At 39.2% G+C, this 18,286-nt stretch overlaps 1 protein-coding gene across 3 annotated transcripts in view; it reads right to left on the reverse strand.

Annotated features, from left to right (window-relative positions):
• The window catches only part of CAP2 (cyclase associated actin cytoskeleton regulatory protein 2), a 136,417-nt gene that overhangs the window by 17,333 nt on the left and 100,798 nt on the right, over window positions 1–18,286 (reverse strand). For all 3 annotated transcript variants that reach the window (XM_059075224.2, XM_067006728.1, XM_059075222.2), the window contains exon 7: window positions 13,237–13,342. In XM_059075224.2, coding sequence (XP_058931207.1) covers window positions 13,237–13,342 — 106 coding nt within the window. The remainder of the gene's footprint in view (window positions 1–13,236; window positions 13,343–18,286) is intronic.

The raw sequence follows: 18,286 nt of genomic DNA on the forward strand, positions 1-18,286 counted from the left end.
GATATGTGTCGTGTGTCACATGAACAGGAACACTGGGAGCATGAAGGAGGGTGTGGCCAGCTCTCCTCGGGACAGTGGGGCCAGGAGAGCCAGAAAATGACTTAGGCCGGGGCCACACCATTGAATGCTCAGTAGAGGACACAGGTCATATAAGGAGAGACTGAGGGAGAAATGTATATACACATAACATTGATCTCCAACTTTAAGAACAGGCCTGGCAACCTACATCTTGGTGTGTGTTTTTCCCAATTTCTTAAAAGGCAGAGACCAAGAAAAACAAAATCACCCCTGTGACAGTCTCTTGGAACAGATGGATTCTGTCCCTCACAGCAGAGCTTTTGTTACGATGTTTCTTCTATGAAGCTAGCTTACTTAGTGATAGTAATATTTTGAGCCACAGTCTTTAAGTATTTGTGGAGATCATAGATAAAGCTACAAAACGAAACAGCTGACAAGCAGTGGCACTGTATATGGGTTTCCTGCCCACCTCCCATCCTTTCCTTACGGCCGCCACCACCTCAATTCCCCTTCACGCACACACACAGATGGCTGTCTTCAGTTTCTTGGTCAGGTTCTCTCTTTTGCTGTCCATCTCAGAGACAGCCTGGTCCATTTAATCACCTGGCTTACACTTAACGCTCTCCAGGTACATTACATGTGCCCAATTACACACTTTAAAAGTGTTTAGGGAATTCCCTGGTGGGACACTGGTTAAGAATCCGCCTGCCAATGCAGAGGACATGGGTTTGATCCCTGGTCCAGGAAGATCCCAAATGCCACGGAGCAACTAAGCCGGTGTACCGCAACTACTGAGCCTGCGCTCTAGAGCCCGCGAGCCACAACTACTGAGCCTGCGTGCCACAACTACTGAAGCCCACATGCCTAGAGTCCATGCTCCGCAACAAGAGAAGCCACTGCACCGCAACGAAGAGTAGTCTTTGCTCGCCACTACTACGGAAAGCCTGCATGCAGCCAAAAAGACCCAACGCAGTGGAAGATAAATAAATAAATAAAGCATTTAAAAATCACAAAGCCATTTCAGTCACAAATACACTTAGACAGATTACTTTAACCTGCTAAAACTATAGGACTTCACAGTGTTTTACAACTGAGCCTTTTGGCCAATGCTGTTTATTAGTTTTTCCAAAGATGAAGAATCTCAAATGATCTTAATGTAACATGGCATATAAATAGGATAATGATAAACCTCTCACATACCACAAAAGGAGGGAGGGATTAAAAGAAAGAACTACAGTTTCAGAACTAAAGACGAACTTTCTATATACATAAACTAGTTTTCATAGCAGTAAAAATACTTCACAAATTCATGGTTTAGGGTTTGTTTATATTTTAAATATCAAAACTAGTTTCTATTTTCTGAAAGGTGTACTTAGATCAAGAACTTGGTGAAATTGATACATTTCCAAATTTGTCAATTTCTATAAGTACGTACAAATTTTACATTCATATTTATACCACACTTTTATTGGCAGACAACCATTTTCGAGAGAAAAGATTGCACATAAACGAACAGATAATCATCTTGTACAACATGAGTATAAACCAAAGTGAATTTGTGACTTTAATCTCTGTTCTCTTATTTTTATCACTTCCTATAATTTTTAGACTTCTGCCAATGAAAAAAATTTTCTGGGGGCCTTTCCAAGAAAACAGAATTGTTAAAAAATATTACAATGAAGAGCTCTATAATATTTTAAGCACATGTTTATTAATAATTTTTAAAAAGTCAATTTAGGGAATATTTCCTATTTCATCTATGGTAAGAGAATACTACTCGAATTTCAAGTTTCCATAAAAATACCAAGGGTACTTATATACCATCAAAATAAAAAGATGGTCCAACAATTATGAAGGAATTGTAAGGCCCATTTTGATCACTTTTCTTCAGAGGCAAGACACCAAACTCCCTTAGCCCAAGATAGAGGTACAACAGGAAAGGTAATGAAAAACCCAAATCTCATGGTTTCGCCAATGACTTCTGATGGTTTCCTCATCCCCATTCTCCCCACCCTCTTGGGGTCTCTGTATGTTATTCCTTTGATAATCTGGAGAGATATGAAATATGGCGGTACATGAAAAAAGAACAAGACACAAAGTCCCTTCAGAGAAGGGACAGCTTTAAATTGGAAAACAGCCTGAGAATACCTTACACAGTCTATATCAGTTTGTGGAAACCAGTAACAGTGTTTTTATGCTTATTGTTTCCTAATTTATAGATGTGGATGTGGCCCTTCAAAAAACATAGGTGGTGATTCCTCTTTTACCTACCCAAAGCAGAGATGTTTGATAAAAGCAAACCAAGCCCTCAGAGCAGATTCCAGAGAATATGTTGAACACAATCTAATTTGCTCAAGTGACCCAGCTATTTTGCATAAATTGTCTTCATAAGTAGCTTTAATGATTGGTTTGGCCTTTTTTTGTTACTGCTCTGTGGACCAAATCTGGGATTCCCAGATTGTTTTTTCTTCTTGTCTGCCAGCATTGGCAGCTTGAAAATATAATTTCTCATAAAAAAAGGAAAAATAAAATTAAATTTTCCATGGGAAAAATTTCCAGAGTTAAAGACAGCAGAATATACCCATCAAAGAGACAAACTAGAGATCGCCAACAGTTGTAAGACCAAGAGTGATGTGTGGCTTGAATTATCTGGACTGTGACTTCATTCGGCCAGAAAAGCCTTAGATCTGAACTATCATTGAATTAAAGTTTCTGTTTTGCTTTTGGATTTTAGGATCATAGAGAAATAATTATATTTCTTAAATTATCCATACTTGGTAAACGGCAGAGGTGGGGAGTGAGGCAAAATGATAGCTGTTATAAAGATGATTTACATTTGGCTCTGTATTATTTACATTATTTACTTAGGAAAAAATAAAAAAAAAAGAAGCATCAGCATCTCCTGAGGTTTACAGCTGAGGTGCACTAAAGACAAAGTAACTTTTGCCTCAATTTCAGTTACAAATTTTGCAGGAAAGGTCTGGGAAAGTGTCTGTGATTAGCTCAGCTTGTATCAAGGGTGCAACCTGGACCAATCAATCTGGACTTTGCTCTATGTTCTATTCTATGAAGGGTTTGTTTTACCTTTAGAAGACAATCTGCACCTTCCCTCCATCCCTTCTTAAGAAAACCTTTTTACTTAATCTAATATTAGCTTGTATTTCCTGAGTTTATACCAACTGGGAATTAGGGGCATGCAGATGGCAAGGGACAAGTGCAGGGAAGGCATTTGCCATTGCCTATAAGAAAGTGCATTGTACATTTCCATTACCATCGTTTGATATAAGAAATAAAGGAACAGTATTTACATGGCTCTTAAACAATGAACACAATCTGTAGTTAGTGGAATAAGCCTCTGGAAATTTCACTGTGAAGAAATGCAATTACCAATTACTGTGTTCAATTTAGCAAAAGTGTTTGGACATTGTCTGTATTTAAGGCCCTGTATCAGTCACTGCTGCAGATCCCATGCAGAATGAGAAAAAACCCTGCTTTCAATGAGCTCACAGCCTCAGAGGAGAGAAAAGACACTTTCCATGCTCCCTGACAGCAGGCAACCGGCTCTTAGCCTTCACGTTTCTGCTCAGGTTGTGCCTTTGTTTGGAAGGCTCTTCCCCAATTTACTATCTGGAAAACTCTTACATACCCTTCGAGGCTCAACTCAAAGTTCTCTTCTTTTTGTAGGTTTTCTGGAACTCTCCTAAGAGGAAATCTTCTGTTTCTCTATTGCAAGGGCTCGTTAGGAACACGCTTATTATGATACTTCACATTATAGCGTAATTATGTGCCTGTGAATTTGGGTTTGGTCATGTCTTGAGCCCGAGCTCTGAAGAGCCACTCATTTATTTATCTTAATGTTACCAGTAATGCACCCAGTGCCTGAAACGTGGTAGGTGCTTCATAAATATTTGCCGAAATGAATAAGTAACTGCTTTATAAGGTAGAAAAGTGCTAAGCATCATAAAAGAAGTACAGATTTTAAGAAGTACTACAGAGGTTCTGTGGAGGAAAAGGATAACTTCCAGCTTGGAAGGGCATGGTAATAAGCAAGGGAGGTCAGAGAGGCTTCTGGGAGAGAAGACCATTCGAAATAGACCTTGAAGGACGGATGAGTCAGATTTGACACGGGGAAGCGAGAGGAAGGGGATTCCAGGAGGAGGGTACATGCACATTGTCATTACAACAAATAAAGGCAACTGAATTGTTAGCAATCACACAAGAACTTACAGATCCACATAAATACTGTCTTTCAAAGCATTAGCTTCTGATGCGACATACTTGTTTAATAAAAGTACCGGTATTCAAAACTTTCTTTTAGGACCTGCCTTCAGACCTTTTTACAAAAACACACACACCAAATAATCACTCATGCCTTTGTATTCTGCTCTTCTTGACTGAAAAGAGTATTACTTGAATTAATCCTTCTCCAAAGAGGGTCTCAATGGTTTTTGGCCATTTGAAAAGATAAAATTCACTTGTAAAGAAGAAAGACTTGCTATCACTTAGTATCCTAAAAAGGATGGGCCAAAAATTTCATCTGCCATTGCCTTGCTCACTGGAGGTGGGGAGGGACAGGGAGGTGGATAAAGCCATACAGCTCTCGCAGCAATTACTGGGAGGCCCAGCCTCAGGCAGTGGAGGCTTTGAGGCATTCCCCAGGGAGTTAAGAGGTTGGACCCAGAGGCATGGCACCTCAGGGATGAATGAAAACTCGGGGTGGAGGGGTGGGGTGGGGCATGGTGGCTTGCTCTGGGCTGGGACTGACCGCACGGGAGTTCAAAGTCTCCTCCTATCCAGGCACTCCCAGCTCTGCTCTGGAGAGCACCTCTGCCTGCACCTTTAAACCACAGCCTCCTAAGAGGGGTTGGAGGAGAGAGTAGTCAACAGGACACCCCCAGTTACACCATTGCCTTCAACACTATGCCTTAAAGAATTTTAAGTGAACACACCTTAATTAAAATATTCCCAAGGTGATGGTTTAAATAAATTAGGAACATTTGTTAACTTGCTGGCCCCCAGATTTAGAGAGTTTGAGTTCTTGGTTATAAAAAAGTCCTAGTAAATAAAATAATCTTCATCATTAAATTAGGCAGTTTTAAAAGCCACTATTGTGTGATTTACGGAGAGAATAAATACTCTAAAAACATTTATGTATTCTTATCAACTAGCAATAAAACTCAAAGGTATTTATGATAATAAAAATAGTCCTAAATATAAAAAGCTTGCTTACAGCTTCATAGTACAGCTAACTCTAAACTACTGTGTATGAAATTGTAGATATTTATTTCTGACCTACACTTACTCTACTGAAGATATAGCAAAGGTAAAAATAAAACCCACAAATAATCCCCAAACTTCAAAGTGCAGAAACTGAAGCTATAAGCAATAATCCATCAAGTCAGACACCTGGTCCATAAGTAATGAAGAGATCATTACATAAAATCTTTTTCCTCCATGATTCTATAAAACTGCATCTACCTCCAGCCCTTCAGAAACTGCATTCTAAAAGTCACTAATAAGGTAGATGTTGGCAGCCTTTTTCTAACCTTACCCTCCCCAGATTGTCACAGTTGATCAGCCAACCCATTGTTCTTAGAGCTTTGAGACCCTTGGCTCCTAGTTCTCCTCCTTTTTCTTGTCTTTGTCTCTTTGATTGATTTATTCCATTCTTAAGTAACAGGGTCCCCCCAGGTTTTATCCTTCATCATATTCTCTTTTTTCTATCTTCTCTCCTGTCTAACTATCATCTCTAGGTCTCCCCCTTCAGTGCATTTCAGACCTGCATTTCACCTGCCCACTCCACCTCCCCATCTAGACGGACACCTCACCTGTGCCTCAAATGCAACATGGTGAAAACTCAGGTGAATATTTTTCTTGCTTCTCTACCAGCTCCTCCTGTAGATATCCCTATTTTTATTGACGTTACTATTATTCTCCCAGACTTCCAGATTGGAAACTTTGTGTTTAGATTTGATTTCTCTCTCTCTTTTTGTCCTCCAACTCAGTGTCCATTTTATCTCTTGCATTCCATTGCCATTGTCATACTCAAGGTCACATACTCATTATCCCATCCTTGGCATCCACTAAAGTCTTCTAACATGTATTAGGGCCTCTAGTCTCTTCCCTTTTCCATTTATCCTGAACAATTACTAGATCATTATTTATAGTAACTTTCTGCTTAAAAACCTATGGTGTACCCCTATGTTCAATGCACCATTATTTACAATAGCCAAGATATAGAAGCAACCTAAGTGTCCATCAACAGGTGAATGGGTAAAGAAGATGTGGTAAGAAAAAGATATCAAGTATATACAATGGAATATTACTCAACCATAAAAAATGAAATCTTGGGACTTCCCTGGTGGTCCAGTGGGTAAGACTCCACACTCCCAAGGCAGGGGCCCAGGTTCGATCCCTGGTCAGGGAACTAGATCCCACATGCATCCCACAACTGAGACCTGGCACAGCCAAAATAAATAATAAATAAATAAATATTTAAAAAGTGAAATCTTGTCATTTGTGACAACGTGGATGGATCTAGAGGGTATTATGCTAAGTGAAATAAGTCAGAGTAAGAAAAATACCATATGATCTCACTTATATGTGGAATCTAAAAAACCAACGAAACAAACATACAAAACAAAATGAAACAGACTTATAGATACAGAGAAAAAAACGGGCAGTTGCCAGAGGGGAGGGGGATAGTGGTAGGAAAAATAAGTGAAGAGGGTTAAGAGGTAAAAACTTACAGTTATAAAATAAATAAGCCACAGGGATGTAATATGCAGCACAAGGAATATGGTTAATAATATTGTAATAACTTTAGGAAATGATAGTTACTAGATTTATTGTGGTGAACATTTCGTAATATATGCAAAGGTCAAATCACTGTGTAATACACCTGAAACTACCATAATATTGTACATCAACTTTATTTCAATTTAAAAAAAAGCCTGTGGGGAAGGACAAAACCCTGCACACCACATATGGACACATCTTCTTAGGATAACACATAAGGATTCCACCATATGGCCCCAATTTGCCTTTCTGGCCTCATCTCTTGCCATGTTCAGCTCTGCAAAACTAACAGCTTTTCTCTCAAAGTACTTAGTTCATGTCCTTTGTTCCCAATTCTCTGCTGAATTTTCTCCTAAGAACTGCCCTTTCCTTTACTGTCTGCCTAGGGAATCCTACTGTCCTTCAAGACCCAAATCAGTACACCTGAAACTAATATAATATTATAAATCAACCACACTTCAATAAAAACAAACCTAAAAATCATAACAAAACAAGACTCATATCAAATGTGGCCCTTTGTTGCCCTTCCTGCCCACCCAGAAGTCTAATTAGCAAGGTTTATTTTCCAACATGGCCTTGTATTGTTATTTATTTTTTTGCATTGTAATTAAAACCTGCTGCTTGATGGCAGAAACTGTACCGTTAATACAATGTCTGGTGTGTGCTTTGTACAAGGTGGGTATCCAATAAATGGTTATTAAGTAAATGAACTACTAAACAAATGAATGAGTAAAAACTAATGGTCTTCCTTGAGTCTCCCACAAATTGGACTCCTTTGGTTCAGCATGACTGTACTAGAGCAGTGCTTTTCAAATTTTAATATGCATATAAATCACCTGGGGAAATCTTGTTAAAATGCATGTTCTGATTCAGGAGGTCTGGGGTGATGTTTGAGATTCTGCGTTTCTAACAAGTTTCCAGATTGCTGCTGGCCCAAGAACCACACTATACTACAGGACTGGGTATTCCTTCCACGTCTTCCTGGTCTATGTAAGCATCGTGCTTTTGCTGTATCATTTTTATGTTCTTCAGCTAGAATGTAAGTTTCTGTGGACAGGAACTGTGTCTACTGTGTCACGTACCCATCCTTGTATTCTCAGCACCTTGCTGAGAAGCTGGTGCCTAGAAGGTGGGTGCCTAAGCAACGTTTGTTTAATTTCTGTAGTCTCTTTCAGGCTGAACTCAGAGCTGTTTCCAACCTAACTTCATTATCTGTGTGTTTAGAGCTCCTCTGTTAGTCAACGACACCCCTAACTCCCTCTGAGCAGTCTGGATCTCTTCCAGAGGAGAACGAAAGGAGCTGGCTACCCAAAGCCCCAAACGGGAGCTAAAAACCCAGGAGTGATGACTAGACTGACCACCGATACGGTCAGGTAGACTGGAGAGACCCACTCTCCATAGACCCATAGGGGTATTCAGTGAGCTTGGGGTCTAGACAAACAACATACCAGCTGAGGTTTCACCTATTCTCCTTGATTAATAGACCTAAGGCACAGGTTTGGTACAAGTTCTAAATGAAAATTTTGATATAAAAGATTGAGGACAGTTTTTGCTTGTAAAAATCAAGAGGAAACCAAAGAGGCCAGAAGACTTGAAAACTTACAAGACATACATATTTAACCATGTGCTACAGAGTCTACATTATTTATGAGTCAGGATACCCTCTGGCTGTGTTTTAATTTGATCACCAGCAAACTGTTAAACTTTTGCTTTGTTAATGGACATTTGGCCTTTACACTGAGAAACAGGCTGAAAAGAAATATCTACCTGGAGGAAAAGGAGTGATCACAGAGTGTCCTGCTTTGAGAAAAATCAAACCCCGCCTTGTCTATAATTGTGACCACTCCCAGTGATTTCATTTACTGGAGGTTCAGGGGAGGTTAGGATGGATGACAACTCGTGTATAGATTTTAAAAATCCACATTATCCGTAGAAAGAATTACATCACCACAACATAAGACTTTATACACATCCATCTATGTGCAGTTTTATTCTAGTCTACAAATAATTATACCCTGGCTGTTCTCAAAACTAATTTGGGAAGACACATAAAAGGGCAAAAATATGTCAACAAATTTCACACCAGAAAGTTAAGAAAACAACCACACCGTATCCTATTCATAGAATTATCTTCATGGCCTTTTCCTGGCCAGATCTACAGAGAACAGAATAAGAGTTGGAATGCTGATCTGGACAATTCATAAAAAGAATCAGTTATTTCGGTCATTATAGGCATAAAGATCAGGCCTCTGTCTTTCAGCTTAAGTTATCTGATTTGCAGGAACGGCCAACGAATATTACAAATCTGACCAACCGCAAGTGATGATAAATAATAGTGTCTCTATTGGGTTCCTGCCAAGAGATCAATTTATTCAACAAAGTGCATTTGAAACCCAGGGCTGAGGAAACTATGTAAATTAATATGGCAAAGGGTTCCCAATAATTAAACTAACTGAAAACTGCAAGTCATTTCTGGTACAGGGTCTTTCCAGTCCATGGCCATGTGAAAAAAAGCTGACAGAATGAGAAGATTCCATTTACCACAGTAAATGTAACAAGAAATTCCAGATAGATTACCCCACAGCTGCTTCCTCCCCCAAAACGCACCCACCCCGACGCCAGCACACTTGTGCACACACACGGACCCGCTCTCCAATCACTGTCCTGAAAAATTGCTGGCCTCAAAGGTTTACATTTTGTGGAACAACTGAAGGGCACAACAGTTGCCGGGCACAGCTGCAGCCTGAACACAAAGGCTAGGAGGCGGGAACAGCGAGTTCAGTTCCAACTGTTAACTCAAGGCAAAGGGCATTCCTCAGAGCAATACAAGCTTGGAAACGCAGTCTAGAGCAGCCCGCTGTTGGCCACTAACACCCCATAGAGCTCAAAGCTCAAAATCCAACTTGAAAACAGAAGAAAACAATGGTTACTCAAAATACTTGAGGTGTTCAGTCGCCATAAGCTTTTTGACTTTGTCCGTTGAGATGAAATGCATTTCTTAAAACTTCTGAATATTGCAGTGACAATGAATGCCAACACCCCACCTTTCTGCATACTTTTTGCAGACTTGTGATCAGTGGGCAAATAAATGAAATGATTTTTATTTAGTTTTTCCTCCCAAAGGCTATTTGAGCAGATAATTCTAATAGCCTTTTCCCTCTTCTTTCCAATAACGCTGTGATACTGGCTGTAATTGTTTATGAGTTATTTTGCTGGTATGTCAACAGGCCATAGTAAATGAGAAGAAATCAGTTTGATTTATTCTAGGGATTATGTTTTGGAATCTTTCATATAGTTTTTACTAATTTAGATTTAAAATGAAAAACTAATTTTTATAATATACTTTGTAATAGTTCTTTTTAACCCCAAGCTTTAGAAGAAGATGATTAAAATATTAGGAAATATATTTCTATGTGTGTATCTTAAAGTTTGTCAAAAGATTTTGTATATATGATGTTATCACTGAACCAACATTTTCTTACATAATCATTCCTCACTTTTAATATCTGGCCAAAACGTTATCATTCTACTTTTCCATGAAAGAAGTGAAGTAGATGCTCTGCTTTATAACAATTACCATTTTAAATAGAACTTGCCCATATCATAACATGTGCTCAATAAATAATAGCTGTTATTATTATCATGGCAATCCATACCTCCTAATGTATGCTGTAAGGATTATATTTTATATAAATAAATAAATATTTATATTAATATAACATTTATGTTTTTCAAAATGTGGGACGTGACCCATTAGTGGATCATGGAATCAATTTAGTGGGTCTCAGCCAGGATTTTATTAAAAAATGAAGTAAAACACAAAAGAAGATATCTGAATGCATTCCGTGTGGTGAAAGAAAGTATTGTTTTGTGAAACTTGTTTTAGTATTGTGAGAAGGGTGTGTGTGTGTGTGTGTGTGTGTGTGTGTGTGTGTGTGTAAAATATATTTCTTACTTTGGGTTGCCTTTAAAAGTTTCAAACTTGTTACAAAGCATGTATTTCTAACGAACATTATGAAAAGATAGGTGTTCACTCTAGAACAAAGGAAAACAACTACATTTATTTATCTGTAATAATCGATCCTTCTTTTTTATATTCAAAACATAATTACTCAGCTTTGTACATTGCATTAAAGGTATTCAAACCATTTAAAAAGTAATTTTCTATTCATTTTCCATGGGCACTACTGGAGACTTAACAGGCCAGTGTCTGTTGACATGATTATTTTCCACAAATGGATTCTCATTCCCCTTCCATTTATCTACCATGAAATAATAAGACATCCAAGGACTCTTGATGTTTAGTTTTCTATTTTCTCATGATGTCCTATCTCCATGGCAAACATGTGACGATTCCCCTTTATGACAAATTGATCTATAACAAAACAGCATCTCATTTGAAATGTATGAAAAATAATTCCAATTAGTCTACACAAAGACCCACTTACCTCCACACATACCCTTCCATATTAAAACCCTTCAAATGTTTATGAACTCTCTTTACAGAATCATAATGTTGTGGGCAGAAGAAAAATAATCAACTTACTGTATCTTGCATTTCTTATGGAGAAAACAGGCAAAGTAGAAAATAAAAAGAAGCATCAGTCTTTAGAGGTCAGTGTTAACATTTGTACCACAAGTGTTGGGGAACAAGTGTAGAAGTCCTACACTGCTTTGAAAAATCACAAACTCTGCCTTGGTATTGAGCCTGTGCTGCTGAAAGCAATGTTCTGTGTGAAGGTTAGTTGCTGGTTATGACTGTGGGGAGAGTGAGGGTTCTACCTTTAAACTGAGTTCACAAATATGCCACTTCATCTTCTCAACATTTACTCTGGTTACACCATCCTGACAAGAGCTTGTCACACCATCCACTGTGACAACTGAGAGGTAACATTCATTTCTAATGGACTGAAGTTTCCACGGGAAGCCTTTTTTTTTTTTTTTTTTTTTTTTTTTTTTTTGTGATATGCGGGCCTCTCACTGTTGTGGCCTCTCCCATTGCGGAGCACAGGCTCCGGACACGCAGGCTCAGCGGCCATGGCCCACGGGCCCAGCCGCTCCGCGGCATGTGGGATCCTCCCAGACCGGGGCACGAACCCGTGTTCCCTGCATCGGCAGGCAGATCCTCAACCACTGCGCCACCAGGGAAGCCACGGGAAGCCTTTTTATAGCAAGTGCAGAGATTTTAAAGAGCAGGGATGATCCTAAAAGTACCCTAATTCACAATTTAGTTCAAACTATTTACCGAGTACTTACTCCATGCCAGGCACTATGCGAGGGGCTGGAGACAGATGAGTTTCCAATCCAGTGGGAGAGCTCCAAAGACACACACAAAATTACAGTTCTATATGTAAAGGGATATGACTGAGGTATACTGAAGATAGGAAGGAGGCATAGAGGAGAGCCATCAAACCAGACGGGGCACCAACAGAGATCAATGGAAGTTTCTTTTTTGGGGGGGCCACCCTGCATAGCCTGCAGGATCTTAGTTCCCTGACCAGGGATTGAACCCAAGCCCACGGCAGTGAAAGCACCAAGTCCCAATCAGTGGACCATCAGGGAACTGCCCTCAGTGGAAGTTTCTTAAAGAGATGATGTTGGAACTGAGTCTTGGGGAAGAGGGTTCCCCAGGGAACTCAGGTCATACAGCATGATATATGTTCAGGACATCACAATAAAGGTTAAACAATATGAGACTTGCAAATTTTGCAACAATGACATTTTGATCTGGTTCAGTCTAAGCACTGCATGTGTTCAGAATTCCACAAGTAGTTTGGTAGTGCTGGACCAGTGAGATGGGGAAGACAGGAGAGACAAGGTGAAGAAGAGGGCAAAAGTCAGATTAGACTCTCATGCGGGAATTCAAGTCGGAACAGACACAGGTGGGATTTTATCCTAGGACTAGGATACCATTCAAAGCACTAGGATTACCGAAGTATTGAAACATATTACTTAGTAAACTTTAAAATGCCAAAAGGGAAATTTAAAACATTTTAAAAACATTCTACTCATAATTCTACCTTCTTAAAATTATAGCTGTTTTCAAATCTTCTTGTTTCCTTCAATTTTACTCACACAGTTTCTTAACACATACGCCATCTTGGTGCTCGTAACTTTTGCATTCTACTTTATCACTTAACATTGACTGATAAATCATCTCCCATGTAACCACGATATGTGGTATTGTAATGACCCCAGAGTATTTTACTGGGTTCTTCTGACAACTCAACCATTTTCTTTTTCTGTGTCATATAGGCAGTTTCCAGACTTTCCTACGACAATGGCATTTTCATAAGTAGCTTCTGCATGTATATTTTATCTTATGCTTTCCTTGAGGTAAATTCTAAAACTACCAGGCTACCAAGAATGAACAGTTTTATGACCTTTTGTTACTCAGGTGGAAGAGGGATGGGTACTTACTGTTTTGCTCCAAGTAAGGCCTGTAGCGTGGTGTTCCTTGATGTATGCTTGAAGCTCACTCCATATGTTCAAATACGACTTTACCCAATCCACGTGGCGTAAATCACTGTGTCAGAAAAGAGAGCGGAAGAGAGTGGATTTAGGATCTCTTTAAAGACGTTGGGGAGCACACGGCAATCCAGTAACTAAGGCTCCAGACGACCCTGAAACAACTGTCTTTCTAGACCAGTCAGTGTGGACTGATTCCAAAAAGAACCTTGAAAGGATGGTGGTCCTGGTCTCCCCTGAGAGGAGCCGAGTGCCCTGAGCTCCAGTGCGGAGCAGAGAGGCCCACAGCGAGAGCATCCACCAAACTTAGTCCATCCTCGTGTCATCTCTCGCGGAGAGACGAACACGGAGGGGAGACCATTCCTCTCTGCACTGCTTCTGATGCAAACTTTCAGGCAGGAGAATGGTACAGAAAAGAAAAAACGGCCTTTGGTTCGTTTTCTAATAATTTATGGAATTATTCGGTTGAAAGTGTAACCAAATTGGAGAATTTGGGGCTGATAAGGAAAGTTGCTATAGTAAGAAAAATGACTTCCTACAAATGGGTAACACTCAATACTTCTAAAGGGACAGTCACTTAAATTACTTCAATTTGATACTCATAATGACAAATGCAAGCGAGGCAGGGCATGATTGGTATTTTACTCCAATTTTACTGAACCAAGAAGTGGTAAAATGTTAATCCAACTTTTAAAGCTGGATTAATACACAGGATTGGCAGAACTGTTAGAAATAGTCAATTTATAGGCAAAAATAGTTGCATTTCCTTTGGATTATTTCCACTCACACACATTGTTTCCTACTTTGCATAAAGTGGTGGTAAATGAGAAAATGATGAAATCTCAGTTAACAAAAATTTAATCACAAACCTGGGCCATTAATCTGAAGACAATCATGGAAGGAAATCTCTATTATTCAAGCTCTTGTCAGTAATGACTTGTCTCTGGACATATTTTGTTTTCCTTGAAAAGCTCTAAGTACCACGAGCATGTTTAGAATCCCATTGTATTAAGTCATGCCATTTAAGAAAAGGGAAATGGGGAACTGAAGTCATAATTATCTGCCCCTCAGAGAGGAAAAACATGAGTGTGATTTTGTTCTACATCTTTAGATTTACTGACTATAATGATCAAGTCTATGAAATATTTCATTGTCACTTTCTCACTTTTACAATCAAAACCCAAACCCATATATTTATATATATGGTCATTTAATACATACATGTACATATGTACAGATTTATGTATAACACACGTCTGTAGGCATTCTAGAAAAAGCAGGCTGCACGTTCAGTACACTTCTATTAAAAAATTTAACAAAGGATGAAGTCCAAACCTGCATAGGCAAATTCATTTTTCTTTTAACTATTACAGTATGATTTTAACTTGAAGCAAGTTCTAGCAAAGCTTGTAATAAGGCGTAACAATATCCTGAAGTCAGTTTCTAAGAGACAACAAATTGAGAAGGACTCAACTATACCTCCAGAGCTGCAAACCCAGCCTCATTTCTGCTTCTCCTGTAAGAAGCTTTGGGACAGACATGTGACTTTTAATGATTATGACTCAGAGAGATCTTACCTCTAGAAAGTCAGAATAATTAACCTGCTCTATTCATTTATTGAAAAAGAGCCAAGCAACCAGTCAAGCCAGTCGAAAAGGTTGCACAGATGCACAGTCCACTGGCCACAGCCCTTCTGTGTAAACCACAAGGAAGCCTGCCTTTCACCTCCTCCACCCACGGGCCTGTCAGGTAGGCAGCAATGAGCCTGCTTCACCGGCGATGCCTCATCAATAAGTCTGCAACACCCCACAGCCCTCACTGAGCTCACACAGAAAGAAGGAAGACACAGCCGGCTTGGGTGCACCCATAAATGGGTATTGAGTGAGTGGTTGTGGAGTATTGTGCTTGCTTTGGGTTATAGATCCTGGAAGCTCACCGGTAGCTTGGGACTGGTCTGGCTACTTGTGGAAGTGAGGTGAATAAATCCACACCCGTGCCTGCATTTCCCCAGCATATTACACACTCTTCAGGTAGTCCATTAAGTTTAAATGAATTGTCCTTGATACTGTCAGAAGTACATTTTCTACTTAATAGCTGCCATTGAGGAGCAAATACTATACTCTCTTTGTATATGTACAAAAAAGTGGAACCCCTAACCCTCTTGGCTATACTACCACCTGCGGAGAATCACTCAGACCCATGGGCCCAAGATACACTCAAGTAGGGACTGGGAGGAGGATAGAAGCTGATGAACTGAGATAAAAACAAAAATGGCCTCCAAGGGTGATATGCAAAAAGGCAGAGACTTGGGTGTCTTGAATAGGCACCTCTGTATATTCCGAGAAAAGACTAGGTAAAGAGGTCTTTTATGATGTCAAAGTCGTCATGGGCTGTTCAGGCTGACATATTTTTGCAACTTAAGCTTGTTCTTTCCTGAACTGCTATTTTTATGTGAGCAGAGCAGACTGTCTTGCATTTCTTTTTTCTTTTTAAAAATTTTTAAATAAATCTTTATTGGAGTATAATTGCTTCACAATTCTGTTAGTTTCTGTTGTACAACAAAGTGAATCAGCCATGTGCATACATATATCCCCATATCCCCTCCCTCTTGCATCTCCCTCACACCCTCCCTAACCCACCTCTCTAGGTCATCGCAAAGCACCGAGCTGGTCTCCCTGTGCTATGCTTCTGCTTCCCACTAGCTAACTATTTTACATTTGGTAGTGTATATATGTCAATGCTACTCTCACTTTGCCCCAGCTTCCCCCTCCCCCGCCGTGTCCTCAAGTCCATTCTCTATGACTGTGTTTTTATTCCTGCCCTGCCACTAGGTTCATCAGTACCATTTTTTATTTTTATTTTATTTTTGATTCCATATATACATGCCAGCATAGTGTTTGTTTTTCTCTTTCTGACTTACTTCACTCTGTATGACAGACTCTAGGTCCATCCATCTCACTACAAATAACTCCATTTAATTTCTTTTTATGGCTGTGTAATATTCCATTGTATATATGTGCCATATCTTCTTTATCCATGCATCTGTCCATGGACATTTAGGTTGGTTCCATGTCCTGGCTATTGTAAATAGTGCAAATAAATAGTAAATAGTGTAAATAGTTTCATTAGGTCCCATTTGTTTATTTTTGTTTTTATTTTCATTACTCTAGGAGGTGGGTCAAAAAAGATCTTGCTGTGGTTTATGTCAAAGAGTGTTTTTCCTATGTTCTCTCCTAAGAGTTTTATAGTGTCTGGTCTTACATTTAGGTCTTTAATCCATTTGGAGTTTATTTTTGTGTATGGTGTTAGGGAGTGTTCTAATTTCATTCTTTTACATGTAGCTGTTGAGTTTTCCCAGCACCACTTATTGAAGAGGCTGTCTTTTCCCCACTGTATGTTCTTGCCTCCTTTGTCATAAATTAGGTGACCATAGGTGTGTGGGTTTATCTCTGGGCTTTCTATCCTGTACCATTGATTTACATTTCTGTTTTTGTGCCAGTACCATACTGTCCTGATTACTGTAGCTTTGCAGTATAATTTGAAGTCAGGGAGCCTGATTCCTCCAGCTCCATTTTTCTTTCTCAAGATTGCTTTGGCTATTTGGGGTCTTTTGTGTTTCCATACAAATTGTAACATTTTTTGTTCTAATTCTGTGACGAATGCCATTGGTAGTTTGATAGGGATTGCATTGAGTCTGCAGATTGCTTTGGGTAGTATAGTCATTTTCACAATATTGATTCTTCCAATCCAAGAACATGGTATATTTCTCCATCTGTTTATGTCATCTTTGATTTCTTTCATCAGTGTTTTGTAGTTTTCTCAGTACAAGTCTTTCGCCTCCTTAGGTAGATTTATTCCTAGGTATTTTATTCTTTTTGTTGTGATGGCAAATGGGATTGTTTCCTTAATTTGTCTTTCTGATTTTTTGTTGTTAGTGTATAGGAATGCCAGAGATTTCTGTGCATTAATTTTGTATCTTGTAACTTTAACAAATTCATTGATTAACTCTAGTAGTTTTCTGGTGGCATCTTTAGGATTTTCTATGTATAGTATCATGTCATCTGCCAACAGTGACAGTTTTACTTCTTCTTTTCCAGTTTGTATTCCTTTTATTTCTTTTTCTTCTCTGACTGCCGTGGCTAAGACTTCCAAAACTATGCTGAATAAAAGTGGCAAGAGTGGACATGCTTGTCTTGTTCCTGATCTTAGTGGAAATGCTTTCAGTTTTTCACCACTGAGTATGATGTTTGCTGTGGGTGTGTCGTATATGGCCTTTATTATGTTGAGGTAGGTTCCCTCTGTGCCCATTTTGCCTCTTCTCATTCATACTGCACAGTTCTGTAGTCTCCAACACAAAGTGGTAACATTTGGAGTTATATCATTGGGCACAACTGCCTCAAACACAGTTCTCTGGTTGCAGGGAGTCTGTTACTGAGTATCAGTAATTTAACCGAAGTTTCCTTAGGGTGGGAGAGACCTCAGGAGGAAAAGAGGTGGGCGAAAGTCTGTCTCGAGAGCTGCGCTTCCTAAAAGCTCTAAGACCTGTTTTGCTAACATAGAATGACTAAACTCTATGAGGGAGGGGAACACTGTGGCTGGTTTTTATCTTATTTTGTTTAGAATAATTGCTCTATAGGGATATAATTCACATCCCAGGCAATTCATCCATTTAAGGTGTACAATTCAATAGTTTAGTTCAAATTGTACAGTCATTAACACAGTGGTTTTAGAACATTTTCATCACCCCCAAAAGAAATCCTACACCCATTAGCTGTTACTCCACATTTCCACCCAACCTCCCCAGCCCTAGACAACTGCTAACCTACTTTCTGTCTCTATGGATTTGCCTATTCTGGAATTTCATATAAACAGAATCATACAATATGTGTTTTTTTGTGTCTGACTTCTTTCACTCAGCATAATGTTTTCAAGGCTCATCCACACTGCTACTTGTATATTTCTTTTTAAAAAATGACTGAATAATATACCATTGTATGGATAT

Source organism: Kogia breviceps, chromosome 10, assembly GCF_026419965.1.
Source record: "Kogia breviceps isolate mKogBre1 chromosome 10, mKogBre1 haplotype 1, whole genome shotgun sequence".
Lineage (NCBI taxonomy): Eukaryota > Metazoa > Chordata > Mammalia > Artiodactyla > Physeteridae > Kogia > Kogia breviceps.